Source organism: Trachypithecus francoisi, unplaced genomic scaffold (assembly GCF_009764315.1).
Source record: "Trachypithecus francoisi isolate TF-2019V2 unplaced genomic scaffold, Tfra_2.0 Lachesis_group12, whole genome shotgun sequence".
NCBI classification, from domain to species: domain Eukaryota; kingdom Metazoa; phylum Chordata; class Mammalia; order Primates; family Cercopithecidae; genus Trachypithecus; species Trachypithecus francoisi.
The window spans coordinates 67,044,602-67,070,755 of record NW_022681457.1 but is presented as its reverse complement, the minus strand read 5'-3'; the positions used below and the strand labels follow the sequence as shown (position 1 = coordinate 67,070,755).

Below are 26,154 nucleotides of genomic sequence, written 5' to 3'. Positions count from 1 at the left end.
AGACCCTTACAGCCAGCGTCAGAGTCAGGCACCACCGCGCAGCTTTCTCTGCGGCACCATCCCAATCCCCCGCTGGAGAACGGCACACGCGCACTCATCAGCCCCTGTGCACGGAAACTGGGTCCAGGTACGCGGGGGCGCGGCGGCCGTCACTCAGCAAACACCACAGGGAGCACGCGCCGCGCCTTGGTCCACGCTCGCCACACCGGGGTTTCCTCCATCCAGCTCACCGCCAGGGTCACGGCTACAGGCCTAGGTTTGGACACTCCATCCCCATCGGGTTCCTGTAGCCAACCTCCATCCACATCCAAATCTCCCGATCCCTCGGCAGGTGCGGCCCCACGCGTCTCCCTTGCTCCCTGAAGAGCCGCCAGGTTCGCCCCGCGCGCTTGCGCACTCCGGGCGGAAGCCGATTTCCAGATCCAGTGAGGCCTCGTTGGGGGCGGGGCTCGCAGCCGCCGCCTGGAGCCGAGCTGAGAACCAAATGAAACATAAAAAGCCGGAATACTGGTTTTTTTAAATTTTGGACCGTAGTATCCACAGGGGAGCAGGCCCAGATTATCTTTAATGGCACTGGTCAGTCACGGGGCCGCCATTAGAGGTAGAGGCCTGTGGCAAGGGACATTACGGCCCCTCTGGGTGCGCCTCCCCCGCCGCACTATCCCTGCCGAGACCCGGCCCCACGCGCCCCTCCCGGTCCGGAGCAGCTGCGGGACTTGCCTCCGCCCTCCGCGCGCTTGCGCATTCGCGACCGAGACAGGCGCTCTCCTGTATTCTGGCGCCGCTGACTCCAGGGCTGGACGATCCTCGGAGTCAGGTGAGGCCGGAACTGGGAGCCGGGCGCCGCTGTGGCCGCGGTGCTTTTCTGAGAGAAAAGAGCGCGGGATGGGTGGTTTTGCAGGCAGGACCGGAGGTGGAGAAAAGGTTCCTATGGAGCCTCAGGCCGCTGTGCGTTTTTTCCCGGGACTGAGCTTCTGCAGTCCTGAGGCCCGGAGGCCCGGAGGGCAGTAATTGTGCCGGGCCCGGTTCGTGCGTGCGGCCTATGGTGCAATTGGAGACCGAGGCCCTGCGCATCCTCTTCCGTTCTTCAGCCACTTAGGCTCGGCCGTAGCGAAAAGGTCCAAGAGGGAAGTCAGAGGTGAACGCCCCAGGATGAAGGTCCCCTGCAAAACGCTGGGACCTAGATTTGGGGCGGGTGTCTGGGGTTTGGGAGGACACCTGGACAGTTCAGAAAAGACACAGTGGGTGGTCCCGGGGCGTGGGCAACTGGGTATGGAACTACAGCGTACCCGGAACTTCGAACCCAGACGCGGGTGACTGCGGATCCTCTGCCCTGTCGTTTCCATTTGTGCATGCAGGTGGCGGTTAGCTGGGGCCAGGGAAGCCTGGAAGGCGGGTTCCAATCGAGTCAAGAAAAGCCTGGGGTGTCCTGAACTGTGGCTGCTTCCCCAGCCCTGCCAGTTTCCAAAGGAGGCGCCTGAGAAGGAGAAACGAATCGCTGCTGCTCTTCTAAAAGCCGGTTCCGTGTGAGTTCGTGCTGCTGCTTTGTTTCTGTGAAATGCATTCGACTTACTTCCGTTTAAAATCCTGCTTGAGAATGATCTATTTATTGATTTGGGCCTTAGGATTTCCCTACCTAGTTAACGACAGGGGACCTAATTAATAATTTCCCTTTTTTAGTGCCTACTTCATGCTGTTCTATAGTTAGACACATGGTTAGTTAACTGTGAGCTGTATGTTCAGTTACTCTGCGAGCGCTGTTTTTCTAAGGATTTTGATGATATGGAAATACCCTTGCTTGAGATTAATGTTCATACTTTGTTTTTGTTCAGGAGTTTTCTAGGGTTTAGATATGTTTTAATGATTGCGGGGTAGAAAGATAATGTCTTTTTTTCCAGGAAATTCATGAGTAGAAGTTTTTGGTACCAGCCAAATGTGATTTGAGGTTTGGCAGCATGAGTTTATTTTGGGTATATCGTTGGATCGACTGAGACAGGTGTAGTGTAGTGTAGTGTAGTGATTAAGTATTTCGAGCCTAGATTAAGTGGATTTGAATCATGACTGCCACTTAAAGCTAAACGAGTTTAAGCAATCTGTGCTTCAGTTTCCTCATAATTGTAATAGTGTATACTTCACGGTGTTGTTTTGAAGATGACATGGATTAATATTTGTGAAGCTCTTGGGAGAGTGCCTGGCACATAGTGACTCCTTAATTCATCCTAGCCACTAGTATTAAAATGATGATGCTCAGTCATTCCCTGTCAGCTTTGTGTATTCCCAAGAGCAGTGCAAATGTGAAAGTAATTATGATGGATGCTTGCAAGCAGGAAAATGAGCCAGACCCTCCCGTGGACCAAAACAGGGATTGGTAACACAAGTCCTTGGACTCTGTTTATGAGCTTTCAGGGCAACAAAGATATTTTAAGATTATATCCAGAATTGTTATATGTATTTGTAAATGGTTAATTTTTGCAGGGGAGCGAGGAAGTCTGTCATGGCATGGTATTATCGGAGTTATATAAGCTCCAACAACACTGATTCTCACTGTCTAGAAATGACATAATTGGGAATGACTTTTGGGATGTTCTTTTATAAAATTAATATCTAGCAATATGGAAATGGTTAAATCACACTCCATCCATGTGATGGGATGTTATGCAATAATAAGAATTGTGTTTATATTTACTCGTAAGAAAAAAGTATAATGTAATATTGAGAAGTATTGTTGTAAATAAGAATCGCCAAGAAATTGTTGTTACTTATGAATCTTGAATACTACAATATTTTTAAGTTATTTTGCAACAATGTAATATTTAAATATTAAATCGCTAGGTATTTAATGATAGTTATTTATTGGAGCTGAGGAGGGGTAAATGCAAGTTATTAAGTAGCTGCTGTGAAATGAGAATTTGTTCTTGTCTGCCATTCTTACTGGCTCTTAATCACTTTGGAAATGACATGAACCAGGATTGTAATCCTTCACAGAACTATTTCAGGGTCTTGATGAGATACAGTACTTTTTTTTTTTTTTTTTTTTTTTTTTGAGGCAGAGTCTCGCTCTGTCGCCCGGGCTGGAGTGCAGTGGCCGGATCTCAGCTCACTGCAAGCTCCGCCTCCCGGATTTACGCCATTCTCCTGCCTCAGCCTCCTGAGTAGCTGGGACTACAGGCGCCCGCCACGTCGCCCGGCTAGTTTTTTTTTTTGTATTTTTAGTTAGAGACGAGGTTTCACCGCGTTAGCCAGGATGGTGTCGATCTCCTGACCTCGTGATCCGCCCGTCTCGGCCTCCCAAAGTGCTGGGATTACAGGTTTGAGCCACCGCGCCCGGCCGAGATACAATACTTAAGAACTGGTAGAAATTATTTTTTCAGTCGCACTGATTTCCTTGTTGTCACCATTTTTGCAGGGCCTGTTTAATCACAATTTTCTTTTTTTTTTTTCTGAGACAGAGTTTTCGCTTTTGTTGCCCAGGTTGGAGTGCAATGCTGAAATCTCAGTTCACTGCAACCTCTGCCTCTCCGGTTCAAGTGATTCTCCTGCCTCAGACTCCGAAGTAGCTGGGATTACAGGTGCCTGCCACCATGCCCGGCTAATTTTTTGTATTTAGTAGAGACGAGGTTTCACCGTGTTGGTCAGGCTGGTCTTGAACTCCTGACCTCAAGTGATCCACCCACCTCAGCTTCCCAAAGTGCTGGGATTATAGGCATGAGCCACTGCACCTGGCTCCCAACTTTCTTAATGACTTTAAGGTAGCTTATCTTCCCAGTCATTTAAAATTTTTTGGAATAGCTTTTTAAAATATTTCTGATGATAGAATTAATACAAGCTTGTGAAATATTAGTAACTATGGAACCTATAAAGAAAATTAAAATGATCAATGGTTCCAATGTCCAGAAATAATCATTATTAATGTTTTAGAGCATATTTTCCCAAAATATTTCTACAAGCCTGTGTGGTTTTGTGTGTGGTTTTATTTATTTATTTATTTATTTTTATTATTATTTTTTTTTGAGGTGGAGTTTCACTCTTATTGCCCAGGCTGGAGTGCAATGGTGCGATCTTGGCCCACTGCAACCTCCGCCTCCTGGGTTCAAGCGATTCTCCTGCCTCAGCCTTCCAAATAGCTGGGATTATGGGCACCCGCCACCATGTCCGGCTAATTTTTGTATTTTTAGTAGAGACAGGGTTTCACTATGTTGACCAAGCTGGTCTCAAACTCCTGACCTCAGACAATTCACCCGCCTCAACTTCCCAAAGTGCTGGATTACAGGTATGAGCCACCTTACCCAGCTGGTGGTTTTATCTCTGAAGAATAGGCTAAGACTCATAGAAAATTTGAAAGACTTGAAAATTTGAAAAACTAAGTTTAAAAGAGGAATTCAGTGCTCTTGTGGATTATATAACTCCATGGATGTATGGAGAAAAGTGACATCCCAATGATCCACTTCTGGTTTGACAAACCTTCCAAATATTTGGTTCTTCAGATTATGGAAATTTCAGTTGAGATTTAAATCTGATTTTAAAATTAATTTTAAAATCTCAGAATTGAAATTTTAGGAGTTTTTTTCATCTGTTCAAGTCTGTTTCCCTTTAATGGTCTAAAAAATAATCATATATTGTGTTGTAATCTTTTTTTCTTTCAGTGTATCTTGAATATTTTCCTTTCCTTAACTGTTTTCTAAAATTTAGCATTTAGTGATTACCTTAGTATTCCATTTTATGGATGTTTTGTAAATTATTTAAAAAATCACTTATTGGGCAGGAATACTCAAAACTGCCCAAGCAATTCCTTCAGGAGGGTTTCTGGCTCCTATAACTTGATCAACTTTTCACCTCAGAGTCATGCGGATTTCAGCGATAGGCACATTTAGGAATTTACTTTTGCCAGGTGGGATACAGGTATTTGAAGTATTTGACTGAATTTCTGAAGGATTGATTTTAATTCTCAGAATATAAAATAGACAGCTGTGCTATTTTATTTTTTATTTTTTATGTTGAGATGGAGTCTTGCTCTGTCGCCCAGGCTGGATGGAGTGCAGTGGCGCAATCTTGGCTCGCTGCAACCTCCGCCTTCTGGGTTCAAGCAATTCTCCTGCCTCAGCCTCCCCAGTAGCTGGGACTACAGGCATGTGCTACCATGCTCGGCTAATTTTTTGTATTTTTAGTGGAGACGAGGTTTCACCATTTTAGCCAGGATGATCTTGATCTCCTGACTTCATGATCCACCCGCCTTGGCCTCCCAAAGTGCTGGGATTACGGGCGTGAGCCACCGCGCCCGGCCAGCTGTGCTATTTTATACCAGGAGCGTCATCCCTCAATTACATGATTCGGGGAAATGAATTAATGACAATTTCTTTGAAAACTAAACTTACAAAAAACAAGATCATTTTAATCTCAGAAAAAAAGTCTTATGCAAAGAAGGCAGAATAACCTGAGTATATACTACATAGTTCAGTTGGTAACAATGTTTAGTCACAATAATATAAACTGAATTTAAAAACTGATTTACTCTGAAATAGAATAAAACCATATTGAGGCTGGGTGCAGTGGCTCACACCTATAATCCCAACCGTTTGGGAGGCCAAGGCTGGTGGATCACATGAGCTCAGGAGTTCGAGACCAGCCTGGCCAACATGGTGAAACCCCATCTCTACAAAAAACACAAAAATTAGCTGAGCATGGTGGTGTGCACCTGTAATCCCAGCTACTTGGGAGGCTGGGACAGGCGGAGAATCACTTGAACCCAGGAAGCGGAGGTTGCAGTGAGCTGAGATTGTGCCACTGCACTACAGCCTGGGTGACAGAGTGCAACTCTGTCTCAAAAAAAAAAAAAAAATCATATTGAAAGGATAAAGGGACTGTAACTGTGCATATGTGTGTGGGAGGTGAGTTGGTAAAAGATAGCTAAAACTGTGCCTGCCATAGTAGTAAGGGAATATATAATGATTACAACTAAAAATTCAGAAGTAAAAATATTAGCATGTTTTTTGAATGTATGGAGTTTAAATACCAAAAGGAACAGCTAATAGAGGTAAAAATTGTTGCCTCTAGATTTGGAAGATAGGGCCAGAGTAGCAGGGATGGAACTGTTGGAGCTTTTTGTGATATTCCTTGCGTAGCTATTTTGAATTATTGTTCAGGTATAAGTGATACAAATTTTTAATTAAAAAATTCAGGCCGGGTGCAGTGGCTCAAGCCTGTAATCCCAGCACTTTGGGAGGTGGAGGCAGGTGGATCACTTGAGTCCAGGAGTTTGAGAACAGGCTAGGCAACATAGACTGGCAAAAAATACAAAAATTAGCCAGGGTGGTGGCATGTGCCTTTAGTCCCAGCTACTCCAGAGGCTGAGGTAGGAGGATCGCTTGATCCCTGGAAGTGGAGGCTGCAGTGAGCTGAGATCCGAGATTGCACTTTAGCCTGGGTGACAGAGCAAAATCCTGCCTTAAAAAAAATGTAGACTCCAGGGAAGAACAAATAAATATCACCTAGGACTGGGATACCATCAAGTAGAGGTAACAGTAAAATTTTATTCCAATGCACAGATCTTTTTATACACATACATATACATGTATGCATATATACACATGCATATACATAGATGCATATATGCATGTATACGTAGTTTACCTGCCAAAAGACAGTTACATTACAATCATCTTTTCTAACCTGTCTTCTTCCCCCAACAATATGTAGTGGCTGTCTTCCCATGACATCAAACATGAATTTTATCTTCATTTTTAATGGGTGTTTATTTTTCTTTTCTTTTTTTTTTTTTTAAACAAAACAAAACAGGGTATCACTCTGCTGCCCAGGCTGGAGTTCAGTGGCATGAACAGGGTTCATTACAGCCTTGACCTCCTGGGCTCAGGCCATCCTCTCACCTTAGCCTCCCAGCGAGCTGGGACCACAGGTTTGCACCACCATGCCCGGCTAATTTTTTGTAGAGATGGAGTTTTGCCATGTTGGCCAGGCTGGTCTTGAACTCCTGGACTTATTAAGCGGTCACCTGCCTTGACCTCCCAGAGTGCTGGGATTACAGGCATGAGCCACTGCACTCGGCTGTTTTAATTTTCCATTGTGTGAATGCATGGTAATTTATTTAACATTGCTGAAGGATATTTAGGTTATTTCCAGCTTTTTTGGTCCCATTTTAAACACTTTCTATCCACAAATTACTTTTTTCTTTCTACATCATATCATTGAGTATCCATTTCCCAACAGCTTAGTAATTATGAGGTGTCATAACTTTTTCAAATTTGCCAATACAGTTCCTTCAATATGCTCTCTAGTTACTAGTATATTTTAACTGATAAGCTGATAGGTTATTTCTTTTTCCTTTTCCTATTTTGTTCTTTTTTTTTTTTTTTTTTTTTAAGAGATAGGGTCTTACTCTGTCACCCAGGCTGGAGTGCAGTGGAAAGATCATAGCTTGCTGCAGCCCTGAACTCCTGGGCTCAGGCAGTTCTCTTGCCTCAGCCTCCCAAGTAGCTAGGGATACAGACAGGTGCCAACACACCCAGCTAATTAAAAAAAATTTTTTTTGTCAGAGACAGAATCTTACTATGTTGTCCAGGCTGGTTTTCAATTCCTGGCATCAAGCAATCCTCCCATCTGGGCCTCCCAAAGTGCTGGGACTACATGCATGAGCCACTGCACCCAGCCTGTTTCTACCTTCTAGAACATTATCCATGCTCAGATTTCATAAATTTACTTCTTTAAGTCTGAGTACCAAGAAAGATTGCTTGGTAATTGAGATCATGCAGGCAATATTGATCCTGAATAGGAAAATAAGGAGCAGAGAGCGCTGAGTTAAGCCTTGGGGAAGGGATCCCAATGAGCACCTGTGGTTTTGCCATAATCAAGGCTGCTATATAGCCTTTCTTCAGGTGTTTTATACCTGTGGTACTCAAAGTGTGGCATCTGGACCAGCAGCATCAGCATCACCTGGAAACTTTTTAGAAATGCAAATTCTCAAGTCCAATCCCAAACCTACTGAATACCAAACTCTAGGAGTGAGACCTAGCAAGTTGTGTTTTAACAAGCCCTCTGGGTGATTCTGATGCATACTCAAGTTTGACTACCAAACTTTGCTGCCCATTATAAACACCCATGGGAGGAAGAGGTAGTTAAAAAAAAAATCCTAAATCCCACGTCACACTAATTAAATCAGTGTGTTTAAAGTTGGGAGCCAGGCAACAGTATAGTTAAAAGATATCCAGGTGATTCCAATTTGAGCAAAGTTTGGGAAATTCTTGTCTATGCTATTTTCTGTCTTCGTGTTTGGGGAGGCCAGGCAGATTCCTAAGGCCAAGAAGGAGAGTTTTGGTTTAGATGGTGTAACCCCTTTTCAGCTGGGAAGGTGGGGATGGAGGGAGGAGGATCTGTTCAGGACAGGTCTGCACAACCCATTCTGTGGTCCAAACCAGCCTGCACTGGGGTCGGAGCTGGGGACCAACTGGCAGCCCTCCTGCTGAAGTGTCTAGACATATGCTTTGATGCTGCAGAGTCTCTGCTCTGCAATTCCTTGTGCAGCTGAGCTGATTTCGCTGTGGTTTGGGGGAGGACATCTTTGTCTAAACTACTTCTTACCTATCAAAACTTGTCTGTATGTTGGGGGTGGGAGTTGCATATAGGAATGGAGTAGTAGTATCGGTTTTTAAAATTTGGAACCTCTGAGGCAATTCTGTTCTCATGATTTTATGCGTTCTTTCTCCAGCTCTGGCATCTGTGGACCCTGATTCTGAAGTAAATGAACCTTGAGGAAAATTGACCCAGTTCTTGCAATTCTAAAATCATGGCTCGTGTAAGTTGGAATTTCTCTCTACTTGGAATTCTGTCATTTTTTTTTCAGGTTATGTGAACATTCTCATTTGTTATTCTGCAACTTTCTAACAGAGCCCCATTCAACAGCTGCTCCCCAGTCTTCCCCATTCCAGCAAGGGATGGAGCCAGCCAGATTCCTAAGTGCCCCTATCTTCTCCATGCATATCTTTAGTAGTCCGTTTTCACACTGCTGAAAAAGACATTCCTGCGACTGGGTAATTTATAAAGAAAAAGAGGTTTAATGGACTCACAGTTCCACATAGCTGCGGAGGCCTCACAGTCATGGCGGAAGACGAAAGGCATGTCTTACATGGTGACAGGCAAAGAGTGAATGAATGCCAAGAGTAAAGGGAAACCCCTTATAAAATCATTACATCCTGTGAGACTTACTGCCACGAAAACAGTATAGGGAGAGTGGCCCCCGTGATTCAATTATCTCACACTGGGTCTCTCCCACAACACACGGGAATTATGGGAGCTACAATTCAAGATGAGATTTGGGTGGGGGCATAGCCAGATTGTATCAGTATCCATGTGTGCATTGACCAAATCATTCAGCATCTCCTGTGTGCTCCTTATCTATCTAGAGCAGAGATGGGGCAGAAATGAAGTTCCTAAAAGTGGGCATTTTATCTGAAATTCTCCGGATTAAAATAGCACTGTCTAAAATAATTGTAATTCAAGCTACATATGTAATTTAACATTTTCTAGTAGTCAAATTTTGAAAGTATAGAATGTATGCAAGGCCACATATTTTAGTAAATAGTTTAAATACTTTAGTAGTCACATTAAAAAAAAGGAAAAAGAAACACATGCAATTGATTTTAATGTCTTTTATTTAACCCAATGTGACCAAAATATTATTTCAAAGTGTATTCAATATAAAAGTCATGGTCAGGCCCCGACAGTGGTAGTTCATGCTTGTAATCTCAGCACTTTGGAATTGGAAGGCTGAGACAGGAGGACTGCTTGAGCCCAGGAGTTTGAGATAAGCCTGAGCAACTTAATGAGATCCCATCTCTAAAAAACAACCACCACCACCAAAGAAAAATTAGCCAGACGTGGTGGCATATGTCTATGGTCTTAGCAATTTGGGAAGCTGAGGTAGGAGAATTGCTTGAACCGAGGAGTTCGAGGCTGCAGTGAGCTGTAATCAATAAATGGTTTGTGATTGTGCCACGCCATTCCAACCTAGGTGACAGAGTGAGACCCTGCCTCAAAACCAAGATAAAATAAAAAATACGTATAAATCATCAATATGTTTTACTTTGTTATTTTCCTTCTAAAGTCTTCACTATCTGGTATCTGGTATATATTTGACATTTATAGCACATGTAGATTTGGACTAGTCCCATTCAAGTGCTCGATAGCCACATATTGCTAAACTAGAGTATTGGACATTGCAGCAGCTTTAGAGATTTTTTGTAATATAAGTTCTAAATATAATTTAGTATGTTTAAAAGTATAGCTATATCTAAATATGGTCACTATTAAGTGTAACATATCCATCAGATGGTGTACAGCGGGTCCGTCCTTACGCAAGGAGGATACATTCCAGGACCCCCAGTGGATGCCGAAAACCTCAGATAGTATGGAACCCTATATATATGATGTTGTTTTGATCTGATAATCAGGTAGTAAATACGATGTTGCTGTGCTGGACAAAGCATATCACATCTGAGGTGGGCGGAGTGGTTAGTGTGAGATTTCATCATGTTACTGAGAATGGCATGGAGTTGAAAACTTACGAATTGTTTATTTCTGGAATTTTTCCATTTAATATTTTTGGACCATGGCTGACCGTGGGTAACTGAAATTGAGGAAAGCAAAACCACAAGTAAGGGGGAACTACCATATCATGTAGTAAACTATAAATGTTAAAGAATCTGTTATGATAAAAATGCTAATGATACATTATGATAAAGTTATATCTGGAAGAAATTTTTAAGTTTTACGCAAAATATACTTTTTAAAAATAGAGATTTTTTTTTTTTCTTTTTTTTTTTGAGACGGAGTCTTGCTCTGCGGCCCAGGCTGGAGTGCAGTGGCCGGATCTCAGCTCACTGCAAGCTCCGTCTCCCGGGTTTACACCATTCTCCTGCCTCAGCCTCCGGAATAGCTGGGACTACAGGCGCCCGCCACCTCGCCCGGCTAATTTTTTGTATTTTTTAGTAGAGACGGGGTTTCACCGTGTTAGCCAGGATGGTCTCGATCTCCTGACCTCGTGATCCACCCGTCTCGGCCTCCCAAAGTGCTGGGATTACAGGCTTGAGCCACCGCACCCGGCCTAAAAATAGAGATTTTACAGTTCATTTTTTTGTTGTTGTTGTTGAGACGGAGTCTCACTCTGTCACCCAGGCTGGAGTGAAGTGGCCGGATCTCAGCTCACTGCAAGCTCCGCCTCCCGGGTTTACGCCATTCTCCTGCCTCAGCCTCCCGAGTAGCTGGGACTACCGGCGCCCGCCACCTCGCCCGGCTAGTTTTTTGTATTTTTAGTAGAGATGGGGTTTCACCGTGTTAGCCAGGATGGTCTCGATCTCCTGACCTCGTGATCCGCCCGTCTCGGCCCCCCAAAGTGCTGGGATTACAGGCTTGAGCCAACGCGCCCGGCCTTTACAGTTCATTTTTTGGGGAGAATCCCATCAATAATTTTTTTTTTTTAATCTTTAAAGGAAAAGAAGATAGAATAAATCCCATTTATTGAGAACTTTTTAGGTCCTTTGCAAGTACTGTTCCTATGAACCTATTTCAGTTAATTGAGAAATTCTGATAATTACCTGAATATGTCTGGAAATAAATAAAATTATCTTCTATTCCATAGTACATAGGAAGTTTTGGCCATAGCAGTGGTGGGCAAACTAGATACACTGCAAATTTGGCCCACAAGCTATAGCTTGTTTTGGAACAGCCTGCAAGCTAATTAAATTTTGAAATAATTGTTACAAAAAAAAAGAAGAATGTGAAACAGAGACCATATGTGGTATACAAAGCCTAAAATATTGACCCTTTACAGAAAATGTTGCCAAACCCTGGTCTTTTGTTTATAGAAATCTTCAAGAACATATATTCTGCTTCAGTCACACGTCTTTATTGCCACCTTCCCACATCACAGGCTTCAGCACCAGTCTATTCATTTGATGTATGAAGTGAACATATATCATCAAAACCCATCAAATCCTTCTTCCACTTTTCTTTTTTTGGAGATGGAGTCTTGCTCTGTTGCTCTGTCACCCAGGCTGGAGTGCAGTGGCACGATCTTGGCTCACTGCAAGCTCCATCTCCCAGGTTCACGCCATTCTCCTGCCTCAGCCTCCCGAGTAGCTGGGACTACAGGTGGCCACCACCACGCCCGGCTAATTTTTTGTATTTTTAGTAGAGACGGGCTTTCACCGTGTTAGCCAGGATGGTCTCGATCTACTGACCTCATGATCCGCCTGCTTCGGCCTCACAGAGTGCTGGGATTACAGGTTTGAGCCACCGCGCCCAGCCTTTTCTTTTAAGAGACAAGGTCTTAGTATGTTGTCTAGGCTGATCTCGAACTCCTTGCCTCAAGCAATCCTCCTGCTTCAGACTCCCAAAGCTGGAATTACAGTCATTGAGCCACTACATCCAGACACCTTCTTCCATCTTCAAAATGTTTTCGTTTATCTTACAAATAATACATGCGTTTATCATTTCAGGATTTGGTGATGTTCAGAGATGTGGCTGTAGACTTTTCTCAGGAAGAGTGGGAATGCCTAAACTCATATCAGAGGAATTTGTACAGAGATGTGATATTAGAGAACTATAGCAACTTGGTGTCACTGGGTAAGCATAGCATATCTGTGTCAAATAATTTAGAAATTCACAGGACTGAATTTCTGGGCTCTCTTTTTTTTTTTTTTTTTTCTAAGAGTCTCGCTTGGTTACCAGGCTGGAGTGCAGTGGCGCAATCTTGGCTCACTGCAACCTCTGTCTCCTGGGTTCCAGCAATTCTCCTGCCTCAACTTCCCAAGTAGCTAGGACTACAGGCACGTGCCACCACACCCAGCTAATTTTTGTATTTTAAGTAGAGACGGGGTTTCACCATGTTGGCCAGGATGGTCTTGATCTCTTGACCTCGTGATCTGCCCGCCTCGGCCTCCCAAAGTGCTGGGATTACAGGCGTGAGCCGCCGCGTCTGGACTGTCTTTCTAAAAACTAGCTGTCTGCTTTGTGGTTTGACAGTAGCTACCACTATTAAGCACCTTCATCTTTCCCTATTCATTGACCTTTACATTTTTCTTTGACTTTTCTGTTATTACCGGTCTTTAATGACAGCTGGATATAAATTCTTAGACACTCATGGCAAAACCATTGTCAAAGAAATTGGATTTCATACTGCTATGGATGGTCCATGTTATTTGTAACTCATTTACAGTGAAAATAGGAAGACAGAGGTGTCTGGCTCTACATAGCTATTAAAACAGCTTTTGTAGTGTATGTGATGCTAGGTTGAATCGAGAGTTTGTTAAAACTCAAGTGGACAGTATTGAGTTTCCTATAACAGACATATTTTAACTACTTTGTGCTTAAGTTTAAAATACATGAATTTGCATTTAATATTATATGCATATCCTGGCAAGAAACTTATTTTTCTATTAACAAATTAATATCAAAAAATAGCAAATGTAGTACCTCATGAACGTATATAATGGTTAACATGTACCAAGTACTCATCTAAACACTTACATTAAATCAAATCTCACAGCAATGCTATGTATATACATCACTGTTATCCGCTTTTCACATCTGAGAAAACTGCAGTGCAGAGAGATTGAATTAGTTGCTCTACTGACATGGGAAAGAGAGGCAGGATTTGAAACCATTGCTTTCAACTATTCTTTTCTCTCGAGACAGAGCCTGTGTAAGTTTAAATTAAATATAAGACCAGGTCCCTACTTCTCTGTTCTTCTTTTTCCTTGTGATCCTAAAGTAACTCTGTGCTATGAATGTTTTTCAATCCTGATAGTCATCTTTGTTTTGAAGTCTTAAATAAATTCTTTATTATATTCTATTATTTATTTTTAAGCAGGATGTTCCATTTCTAAGCCAGATGTGATCACCCTATTGGAACAAGGGAAAGAGCCCTGGATGGTTGTGAGGGATGAGAAAAGAAGATGGACTCTAGGTAAGTGCTGATCAGGCAAAAGTCAGCTATTATGGCATGGCCAGACCTGCTGGTTGAGGAGGAGACACACCCCTTAGATGTCAATTGTGAAGAAGAGACCCGAATCTTGGGAAGAAAATTTAGATCTTCTCAGCATGAGCCACCAAAGAAATTTCATCCATACTTTCACTTATCACTTATTTCTTTTCTGTCTTGTTTCTCTCCCTTTTCTTATAGGGGAAAGCTTTCTTCCCTCGTGATTCCATTTTACCTTTGTTTTGGATCTAATCCCTTTCGAGCTCATCTTTTATATTTTGACTTTTATGTATACATTTTTTCATTGCCCTCTGTTCATGGAGTTTAAATTTTAGTGGGGAGTCAGGCAGTAAACAAGTAAGTAAATCAGTAAATGGATTACTAAAATATCCTGAAGTAATTAGGTATTATGAAGAAAAGTGAGTAAGGTAAGGATGTGGAGAATCATAATGAGTGAATGGAGTAATTTTAGATGGGGTGGTCAGGGAAGAGGATCCAATTTGAAGAGGCTCCAGTTGTCCAAAGATGGGACTATTTGAATGTCATTACTATAATGACTGCAATGTATTGCAATGCATAAAATACACTTAATTTTATAAATTCTTAATGATGCTAACAGCAAATTATTCATCATTGGAAGTTACTAGGAAACTAACATTTAAAAAGCATAAATTTAAAGGAAAAGAAGCATTTATCCTGCCTTTCTTATAACAATTGTATGATAGGTAGTGGGTGGAGGTATGTTTCTCTTAATGAAAGTATTCAGTGAATAAATGAAGAGGAAATGATAGAATTAGAATATTACCATTTTGGAGCCCATAAGAACTACTGGATTTAGATATTGAACATCAGTGCTGATAGCATCAAAGAAATAGAGACAATCAGACGTTGTTTCTCCTAATGAAAGAGCACAGTATCACCTATGAGGTAACTTTGCCAACAGAAGGTCCTAAGTCTTGTCAAGCTTCTAAAGGCAATTCCCAACTTATGGGAAGAATTGATAGAGGACTATGTTCTACACCTTGGGAATGTAGTGAGCAAAATTCAGAATATGGGAAACTACAGGACCAAAAACAGGTTCTTCAACAAATAAATTACAAGGGAAATCAAAAAATGATAGGAAAATCTGGCCGGGCGCGGTGGCTCAAGCCTGTAATCCCAGCACTTTGGGAGGCTGAGACGGGTGGATCACGAGGTCAGGAGATCGAGACCATCCTGGTCTACACGGTGAAACCCCGTCTCTACTAAAAAAAAAAGTACAAAAAACTAGCCGGGCGAGATGGCGGGCGCCTGTAGTCCCAGCTACTCGGGAGGCTGAGGCAGGAGAATGGTGTAAACCCGGGAGGCGGAGCTTGCAGTGAGCCGAGATCGCGCCACGGCACTCCAGCCTGGCGACAGAGCTAGACTCCGTCTCAAAAAAGAAAAGAAAAAAAAAAAATGATAGGAAAATCTCTACATTAAAAGAGATGTAAAAGACATGTAACAATTGTATTCTGTGAACTTTGTTTGGATGAGTTATTCTTTTTAGGTTTAAAATTTTATCAGCCAGGGCCGGGCGCAGTGGCTCAAGCCTGTAATCCCAGCACTTTGGGAGGCCAAGATGGGTGGATCACGAGGTCAGGAGATTGAGACCATCCTGGCGAACACGGTGAAACCCCGTCTCTACTAAAAAATTCAAAACACTAGCCGGGCAAGGTGGCGGGCACCTGTAGTCCCAGCTACTCCGGAGGCTGAGGCAGGAGAATGGCGTAAACCCGGGAGGCGGAGCTTGCAGTGAGCTGAGATCGTGCCACTGCAGTCCAGCTTGGGCGACAGAGCGAGACTCCGTCTCAAAAAAAAAAAAAAAAAATTTTAGCCAGATGGAAGTGTGGACACTGATTTTTGATGATATTTAATAACTCATTTTTAAGGTTTGGATAATGGTATTGTGGTTTTGTATAAAAGTGCTTTTTGAGATGCATACTTTGTACACATGAAACAATGTAATATCTAAGATTTGCTTCAAATAGTAGGAAGGAAGTAGATTGGAGGGTGCATAGGCCAAGATTGGGCATGGGTTAATGGTTGGTGCTGGATACATGGAGATTATTATGCTGTTCTGTCTACTTTTTGATATGTTAGAAATGCTCTGTTACAAAGGTTTTTCATTTGTTTGTTTGCTTTAGAGTTATCTATTGAGAGAGAAAAAGAAAATGGTGGTGAGGCAATGGTGAAAATAAGGTTAAACTATTCTTTGGATGAATTTTGTCATAAAGGGAAGCAGACACACAGAGTACAGGGAATATATTTTACGATGTGAAATTATGATGTGAATATATTTAACATGTTTATAGGCTATGAGAATGATTTCAAAGAGAGGAATATTGATGAAGTAGAGAGAGAGGATAGTTTTGTAAGCAGTGACCCTCAGTAGATGGGAAGGAGTGGAACCGATTGATGAAGGAAAACCACATATATGGTAAGAATTCAGACATAGATTGATTGGAGAATGTGGTGAAGAGGAGAATACATATTTTTCTTTCAGTTTCTGGTTCCTTGGTGAAATGGCAGTAAGATTGTCATCTGAACCTGAGGCTTATTCAGTATTTCACTGGAATTCAGTATGGATTATGCAGTATTAGATCAGTGTTAATTTTCGGAAGTACAATTTCGTGGTGATAGGGTTTTAACATTTTCAGATCTCTGATGTTAATATAATTAGAACTGTCTTGGTCATAAATATTCTGTGTCCTGTATAATCTTGTATCAGCCAGAAAAAACGGGTTGGGGGAGACATTGTACCTTAGGAAACAGCATACCTCCAGGGATAATTATATGACAAGATAATTTGCTCCCTATTTTATTATTTTATTTTACTTTATTTAATTTTTTTTCAGACGGGAAACCATGTTGCCCAGACCGGTCTCAAACTCCTGGGTTCATGCAATCTTTTTGCCTTGGCCTGCCAAAATGCTGGTATTACAGTGAGCCACCACGCCCTGCCCCAATTTTCTTTTTATTTAAAGCTGATGCCCCGCAAATGGAAATACTTCTTTCATTTTGATCTAAGATAGACTAATATTTTTTCACATTAGTAGTGTTTACTAGAATAAACTCTTTGATTCAGTGGAATCCAAACTAGTATTTGGCTTATTAATTTTATTAACATTAATATATTAATTGATATAAATTACATATGTAATTAATAAATAATATTAATATTAACATTAAAATATTTTACATACATGTTTTAGGAGGTAGAACATTAAAATTGTCTCTCATAGCCCAATATTTTGATGTTTGCCCCAGCATTTTGTTTCAGTGTAGGTCTAGCCCATTCTGTCTTGATCAAAGTGCATATGAAACATAGGCTATTCTTTCCAGTTTCTACTTCTTTGAAGTAGAACAGGAATGTAAAGATACTTGTGAAGCAATCTGAGGGCAGAATCCTTGAATTTTTATGTTTTCTGTCTTTTATTATGTTTCTCACCCATGCCTACGTTGACAAAAATGCAATGTGCATGTATAGCCAATACTTCCAAAACATCCAACTTAGTTTTCATAGAAATAATTGTCTTTAAACATTAATAATTTTAGTTACTTGCAGCAATAAGAACTGGAATAGGCAAATTTGGGAACGAACATGGCTGACTCTTTGGTGACATACAGCTCACCTGTGTATGTTATAGAATACCCTTCTAATTGAGAATGTTCAAAATCCAACATCTTGATCTGGCTTGTCACTTAAGTAGGGAGCCATATATGACAATTTCAAGTTCACTTTATCAACATTGGCACTATTTTTTTTTTATGAAAACCTTCAAATTTTACAGAACAAATTTTACAACCTGTTCTAATTTGGTTATTAGTGAATACAGACATTTTGTCCTAATTTGTTTATGCTTATATTTACTTTGTGCATTGTCTCCTCACTTCCTGTATTCCATTACTGTTTCCATTGTTTATTGTTTCTTTTTTTTTTTTTTTTTTTCCGAGACGGAGTCTCGCTCTGTCGCCCAGGCTGGAGTACAGTGGCCGGATCTCAGCTCACTGCAAGCTCCGCCTCCCGGGTCCACGCCATTCTCCTGCCTCAGCCTCCTGAGTAGCTGGGACTACAGGCGCCTGCCACCTCGCCCGGCTAGTTTTTTGTATTTTTTAGTAGAGACGGGGTTTCACCGTGTTCGCCAGGATGGTCTCGATCTCCTGACCTCGTGATCCGCCCATCTCGGCCTCCCAAAGTGCTGGGATTACAGGCTTGAGCCACTGCACCCAGCCTGTTTATTGTTTCTTATGCCAATTTGTATGGGCTTAAATTTCTTTTTTTAAATTTTTTGAGATTGGGGTCTCATTACGTTGGCCAGGCTGGTCTTGACCTCCTGGCCTCAAATAATCCTTCAACCCCAAGTGATCTCCCAACTGCAGCCTCCCCAAGTAGTTGGGGATTACAGGCGCGAGCCATGGTGCCCAGTTTGTGTGGACTTTAATGTGAACAGTAACACTTTCTCACTTTCTTATGAATGTTTTAGCCTTTAATTTGATTTTTGACTGGCTTTCCTTTTAGATTACTGGTTTTATTTTTAATTTGCAGGTAAATCCTTTGAAATGAGCATCTTATTTCTTAACCTTTGTATTACCTTCATAACTACTTATTTACTACCATTATTTAGCTAATTATGATGCTTTTATTAATATCACTCATATCTTACTTGTCTTATTGAGGCCATAAGTGGACTTTATCCCCAAAATTCTAGACAATTGCCGTAGTTTCGTATTGCTTTTTTTGGGTGGGGAGACAGAGAAAGAGAGAGACAGAGAGAGTGAGAGAAACACAGATTATATAACAGTATTTTCTGTTCCATTCATTTACCTGTCCCTGGTCACATTTTACCCACAGTATTTAAATTATTGTTGCCTTTTAGTATCTTTTTAGTGTATACTTTTTAAAAGTAAACTTACTGAAATATAAATACACACAAAAATATACAGATAATTAGTGAATTGGCACAGTGACCACACCCATCTAATTAGTACACAGATTCAGAAATAGAACTTTACTAGGATACCAGAAGCCCCTCCTGACTTCTTTCAGTCATTCCTCCCCACCAAGGCTAACCACTGTCCTGACACTACCATAGATTATTAATTATCATTTTTAAACTTTATAAAAATGGAATTGTACAGTATATATTGTTCTAGGTCTAGTTTTGTTTACTCACCATTATGTTTATGAGATTAGCTCTTGCTAATCTTGCGTGTAGTTGTAGATTGTTAATTCTCATTGCTCTGTAGTATTGTGGTGTATTAATATGCCATCATTTATTAGCTGTTCTTCCATTGATGAATACTTGGATTCTTTCCAGTTTGGGTAGACTGCAAATAATGTTGCTTTAACCCTAACTCTAACCCTAACCCTGAAGCAACATTATTTAAAATACCTTTTCCTTTTTGAAGAATATTGAATTCCTATTGCAAAGATTTTGAGAACGTGCACATTTGCAAAAAACATCTCTTTGCTCAGAATTTTACTAGCCTTTTACCATAGCATAAACCTGTTGTTACACCTGGAAAATCACTGAAATATTCTCTAGGAAGTACCCAGATGGCATTATGGGGACTTCTGGTAAGATATGGGGAACCTGTAACATAGATGTGCAAGTTATGTAAACTCAAGTGAAGATAAATATTTAGAGCCTCTCATTACCTTGGTCGTGTATGGGGGCAAAGCTCACTTATGACTATGCAAAGTAGGAGTTGAACTGCAGTGGAGATATCTGCAAGTATATATGAAGAGGCAAATTGGAAGATGATCAAGTGTAAAGAAATCACTGTTTTCCATTTATATACACTGAGATAGCTTAGATGTCCTTGTTTCCCATCTCTGTAGGAAGTGATAAAAAGAATGTTTAATCAGTGTAGTAAGGTTTAAGATTGGAGGCAGGATATCATATGCCATAATTGCTGACTAATTATGAGAATTTAATTCACAGTTAATATGTACTGTGGATTTGTTATTCACTGGTGAGTGAAAAATTGTTTCTGCCCTTGGGGAAGTTTAAGGTAAGAAAATAAAGATAATAATAAGTGGGGAAATTAATGAATAACAACACAATTGAGAAAAATGTTAAGAAATAAGTAGCCAGGGCCAGGCGCGGTGGCTCAAGCCTGTAATCCCAGCACTTTGGGAGGCCGAGACGGGCGGATCACGAGGTCAGGAGATCGAGACCATCCTGGCTAACACGGTGAAACCCCATCTCTACTAAAAAATACAAAAAACTAGCGGGGCGAGATGGCGGGCGCCTGTAGTCCCAGCTACTCGGGAGGCTGAGGCAGGAGAATGGCGTAAACCCGGGAGGTGGAGCTTGCAGTGAGCTGAGATCCAGCCACTTCACTCCAGCCTGGGCGACAGAGCGAGACTCCGTCTCAAAAAAAAAAAAAAAAAAAGAAAGAAATAAGTAGCCAAGCATGGTGGCTCATCATACCTATAATCCCAGCACTTTGGGAGGCTGAGGCTGGCAGATCACTTGAGGACAGGAGTTCGAGATCAGCCTGGCAAATTGTGAAACTCAGTCTCTACTAAAAATACAAAAATTAGCCAGGTGTGGTGGCGGGTGCTTGTAATCCCAGTTACTTGGGAGGCTGAGACACGAGAATTGCTTGAACCCTGGGGCAGAGATTGCACTGAACCGAGATCATGCCTCACTGCGCTTCAGCTTGGGCGACACAGTGAGACTCTCTCAAAAAAAAAAAAAAAAGGAAAGAAGTAGGCTGGGCACGGTGGCTGACGCCTATAATCCTGGCACTTTGGGAGGCTGAGGCAGGCAGATCACGAGGTCAGGAGTTCAAGACCAGCCTTGCCAAGATGGTGAAACCCTGTCTCTACTAAAATACAGTGGTGGCACGCGCCTGTAATCCTACCTACTTGGGAGACTGAGGCAGGAGAATCATTTGAACTCAGAAGGCGGAGGTTGCAGTGAGCCGAGATTGTGCCATTGCACTCCAGCCTGGGCAACAAGAGCGAAACTCTGTCTTTAAAAAAAAAAAAAAAAAAAGAGGCCGGGCACGGTGGCTCATGCCTGTAATCCCAGCACTTTGGGAGGCCAAGGCAGGTGGATCATGAGGTCAGGAGATTGAGACCATCCTGGCTAACACAGTGAAACCCCATCTATACTAAAATACAAAACATTAGCCGGGCATGGTGGCAGGCACCTGTAGTCCCAGCTACTCGGGAGGCTGAGGCAGGAGAATGGCGTAAACCCGGGAGGTGGAGCTTGCAGTGAGCTGAGATCCAGCCACTTCACTCCAGCCTGGGCGACAGAGCGAGACTCCGTCTCAAAAAAAAAAAAAAAAAAGAAAGAAATAAGTAGCCAAGCATGGTGGCTCATCATACCTATAATCCCAGCACTTTGGAGGCTGAGGCTGGCAGATCACTTGAGGACAGGAGTTCGAGATCAGCCTGGCAAATTGTGAAACTCAGTCTCTACTAAAAATACAAAAATTAGCCAGGTGTGGTGGCGGGTGCTTGTAATCCCAGTTACTTGGGAGGCTGAGACACGAGAATTGCTTGAACCCTGGGGCAGAGATTGCACTGAACCGAGATCATGCCTCACTGCGCTTCAGCTGGGCGACACAGTGAGACTCTCTCAAAAAAAAAAAAAAAAAAAAAAGGAAAGAAGTAGGCTGGGCACGGTGGCTGACGCCTATAATCCTGGCACTTTGGGAGGCTGAGGCAGGCAGATCACGAGGTCAGGAGTTCAAGACCAGCCTTGCCAAGATGGTGAAACCCTGTCTCTACTAAAATACAGTGGTGGCACGCGCCTGTAATCCTACCTACTTGGGAGACTGAGGCAGGAGAATCATTTGAACTCAGAAGGCGGAGGTTGCAGTGAGCCGAGATTGTGCCATTGCACTCCAGCCTGGGCAACAAGAGCGAAACTCTGTCTTTAAAAAAAAAAAAAAAAAAAGAGGCCGGGCACGGTGGCTCATGCCTGTAATCCCAGCACTTTGGGAGGCCAAGGCAGGTGGATCATGAGGTCAGGAGATTGAGACCATCCTGGCTAACACAGTGAAACCCCATCTATACTAAAATACAAAACATTAGCCGGGCATGGTGGCAGGCACCTGTAGTCCCAGCTACTCGGGAGACTGAGGCAGGAGAATGGTGTGAACCCGTGAGGCAGAGATTGCAGTGAGCCGAGATTGCGCCACCGCACTCCAGCCTGGGCTACAGAGCGAGACTCCGTCTCAAAAAAAAAAAAAAGAAGAAAAGAAGAAGTGACTGGGATAGAAAACAAAGGATATATATTACATGAAGTTAGCAGGGATCGTTTTTCAGATTTTTAAAATGAAACCTGATGGATGAAAGAAACCCAACTATGCAAACCCAAGTCAGGATTCCTGGGAGATTTAATAGCCAGTGAAAAGCTCCAAGAAGTGGAAAGATTGGGCCGGATGCGGTGGCTCATGCCTGTTATCCCAGCACTTTGGGAGACCGAGGTAGGCAGGTCACTTGAGGTCAGGAGTTCGAGACCAGCCTGGCCAGCATGGTGAAACCCCGTCTCTACTAAAAATACAAAAGCCAAGCGTGGTGGCACACTCCTGTAATTCCAGCTACTAGGGAGGCTGAGGCAGGACAACTGCTTGAACCCGGGAGGCAGAGGTTACAGTGAGCCGACATCGCGCTGCTGCACTCCAACCTGAGCGACAGAGACTCCGTCTCAAAAATAAAAAAGAAAGATTGCAACACAGTCTAGGAACAGAAAGGAGGCAAGTGTGATAGGGACATGGACAACAAAGGGATCAGTGTATTGAGTTGGTACCTTGTAGTTAACAGAGTCCATGTTACTCCTGATAAAGTATTTGCTCTTTATTCTAATTGAAAAGAGAAATTAAAAAATTTAAGTGGGGAGTCTCAAACTTTAATCTGCACCCAAATAATCTGGTCTTAACTCATCATTTTCATATATGCTTTTAGCTTTTTTAAAGTTACCTATTTTAGAGATTTTGAGCCCATTTACTTCAATTGGACTTTCTTTTTTATGTGTGTCATTGATTTCTATCATCAAGTTTTTTGTTTATTTTGTGTAGAACAGGAAAATATGTTTTGGTCTTGTTTTCTTTCAGATTTGGAATCCAGATATGACACTAAAAAGTTATTTCAAGAAAAGGATATTTATGAAATGAACTTATCTCAGTGGAAGGTAATGGAAAGAATTAAAAGCTGTGGACTTGAAGGACAAGAAAGTCCTCATGAAGTGTGTTTCAGGCAAGTGACAAAAACCACCTCTGAAAAAACGCCTACCTACAGAAAACTCAAATCTCTTCCTCTATATCAGAAGAGTCATAACAGAGAGAAACCCTATGAATGTGGGGAATGTGGGAAGGCTTTTAGAGTACGACAACAACTTACTTTCCATCAAAGAATTCATACTGGTGAGAAACCCTATGAATGTAAAGAATGTGGAAAAGCCTTTAGACAGTGTGCCCACCTCAGTCGACATCAGAGAATTCATACTTCTGACAAACTCTATGAATGTAAAAAATGTGGAAAGATCTTCACATGTGGCTCAGACCTTCGAGTACATCAGAGAATTCATATTGGTGAGAAGCCATATGAATGTAAAGAATGTGGGAAAGCCTTTAGAGTTAGAGGACAACTTAATCTCCATCAAAGGATTCACACAGGTGAGAAGCCCTATGAATGTAAGGAATGTGGGAAGGCCTTTAGGCAGTATGCACACCTTACTCGACATCAGAGACTTAACATTGCTGAGAAGTGCTATGAGTGTAAGGAATGTGGTCAGGCCTTTCTGTGTAGTACAGGCCTTCGAATACATCACAAACTTCATACTGGAGAAAAACCCTATGAATGTAAGGAGTGTGGAAAGGCCTTTAGAGTGCGGCAACAGCTTACTCTGCATCAGAGAATTCACACTGGTGAGAAGCCTTACGATTGTAAGGAATGTGGGAAGACTTTTAGTCGTGGCTATCATCTAACTCTCCATCAGAGAATACATACTGGTGAGAAGCCCTATGAATGTAAGGAATGTCAGAAGTTCTTTCGTCGTTACTCAGAACTTATTTCACATCAGGGTATTCACATTGGAGAGAAACCTTATGAATGTAAGGAATGTGGGAAGGCATTTAGACTGTTCTCACAGCTTACTCAACATCAGAGTATTCATTTTGGTGAGAAACCCTATAAGTGTAAGGAATGTGAGAAGACTTTTAGACTGCTTTCACAACTTACTCAACATCAAAGTATTCATACTGGTGAAAAGCCCTATGACTGTAAGGAATGTGGAAAGGCCTTTAGACTTCATTCATCACTGATTCAACATCAGAGAATTCATTCTGGTGAGAAACCTTACAAATGTAAGGAATGTAAAAAGGCATTTAGACAACATTCACATCTTACTTACCATCAGCGAATTCATAATGTAACTTAATAGTTATTGGAACTCTTCCATTGTGAATTTTATGTTGCGCATAGGAAGTACATTCTAGAGGAAAAGTTTTTGAATGTGGGAATCCCTTTTGCTTCATGCTCAGAACTAAGCATAGGAAGTTTTATTTAAAGGAAAGAATATGTTGATGAACATATGGAAGCCTTTCATCACCTTTGAAACCATGTTATGGGAAATTCATCCTAGAAAGGAACTTTATTAAAGTACTGAATGTGGAAAAGCTTTTGATCTTACCTATTATCTCCATATTCTTCCATCTGTGTAGTATACACACAGAGGTTGCCAGGGAACCACCTCTTTCTGAAAATGTGCAAATGAAAGTCATTTAGTCTACATTTCCTGTGTAAACTGTATTTCAAGGCAACCCGAAGTTAATGAGGTAAAGTTCTTTATTAGAAAATTCCAGGCTAATGAATGCAGAAAGAATCATAGAAAATTGTATTAGAAAAACTATTGTGTAACACATAATGAAATAATGGATTTAGGCACGATTCTCTGTAGAGGTTGAGACTATTCAGTGAAAGGTTGTGAACTTTACAGTGAATAGATGAGACTGACAACATCTGAACCCACTGATCATCTTAACTTCACAGAAAGCAAGACAGTAAAAATGTGCCTCCTAATGTGATACAGTAAGATAAACACATCTTGCCAAAAATATTGAACTGAATTTAAGCCTCAAGATCTAACTCCCAGTTTATAGAAAATTCAAGGAATGGAAAAGTAAATTACATGACATGAAAAGGAGCAATTAAATATAAAATAAGGGTAATTCTACAAGAGGAATCACCTGGTTTCCCAACCAATAAAATGGCATTTTAAGAAATAAGGTGGAACTCTTAGGTATTGACAGACTTGAGACAACATCAATCAAATGCAATGAAAGAGTGGTTTTTACTTAGATCATGAGTTGAACAAACATGTAAAAGAAGACATACTTATAATAATTGGGAGAATGGGAATATTGACAATATTAGATAATATTAAACTTTTTGTTAGGTGTGATAATAGCATTGTGGTTATGTAAAAGTCTATTTGTTAGAGATAATTTCTGAAGTTTATACACATGAGATGATGTATCTGGAATGTCATTTTGTTCATGCAATAGAAAAATGAGGACGAATAACAAGTTTGGCAAAATGATGGTAACCTAAGTCTTGGATACATGGTTTTTATTTGTTTTTGCTATTCTCTCTACTTTTATGTTTTTAAAATTTTCCATGATGTTCTTTTAAAGATCAAATTATCCATGAAATTATAATCAGTTTAAAATGAATTATTAAAAAAAAATTCTGGCTGGGCGTGGTGGCTCATGCCTGTAATCCCAGCACTTTGGGAGGCCAAGGTGGGCAGATCACGAGGTCAGGAGTTCGAGACCAGCCTGACCATCATGGCGAAACCTCATCTCCACTAAAAATACAAAAATTAGCCAAGCATGGTGGCATGCGCCTGTGATCCCAGCTACTCGTGAGACTGAGATGGGAGAATCACTTGAACCCAGGAGACAGAGGTTGCAGTGAGCCGAGATCACGCCATTGCACGCCAGCCTGGGCAACGAGAGCAAAACTCCATCTCAAAAAAAAAAAATTCTGCATATTAAAACTTGTGGATGTTGCCAAAGCTCTACACATTGGGAATGGAATATTAATTACACTATAATAACGATAATGTATTCAGGAAGTTAAAATGTGGGTCCACATTTTATTTAGTTCACCTCTCTATCTC

The 26,154-nt window shown here is 41.6% G+C and overlaps 1 protein-coding gene across 4 annotated transcripts; it reads left to right on the top strand.

Annotated features, from left to right (window-relative positions):
* Positions 1-410: 410 nt before the first annotated feature.
* Positions 411-26,154, top strand: ZFP30 (ZFP30 zinc finger protein). Of its 4 annotated transcripts, none has more exons than XM_033226038.1 (6): positions 411-817; positions 1,359-1,526; positions 8,717-8,803; positions 12,504-12,630; positions 13,874-13,972; positions 23,087-26,154. In XM_033226038.1, the coding sequence occupies exons 3-6, from the start codon at positions 8,795-8,797 to the stop codon at positions 24,409-24,411; spliced, it is 1,560 nt and encodes a 519-aa protein (XP_033081929.1). In that variant the 5' UTR covers positions 411-817; positions 1,359-1,526; positions 8,717-8,794; the 3' UTR covers positions 24,412-26,154. The 4 variants fall into 4 exon arrangements, with proteins under 4 accessions (XP_033081929.1, XP_033081931.1, XP_033081928.1 ...); XM_033226040.1 differs by having other exon boundaries at positions 13,877-13,972; positions 23,087-25,810; XM_033226037.1 differs by having other exon boundaries at positions 452-1,526.

Bases quoted from the DNA above. Each gene is read 5' to 3' on its own strand.
- ZFP30 (XM_033226038.1), top strand. The intron at 12,631-13,873 runs GTAAGCATAGCA...TTTATTTTTAAG, and splicing joins TAGCAACTTGGTGTCACTGG to CAGGATGTTCCATTTCTAAG. The intron at 13,973-23,086 runs GTAAGTGCTGAT...GTTTTCTTTCAG, and splicing joins GAAAAGAAGATGGACTCTAG to ATTTGGAATCCAGATATGAC.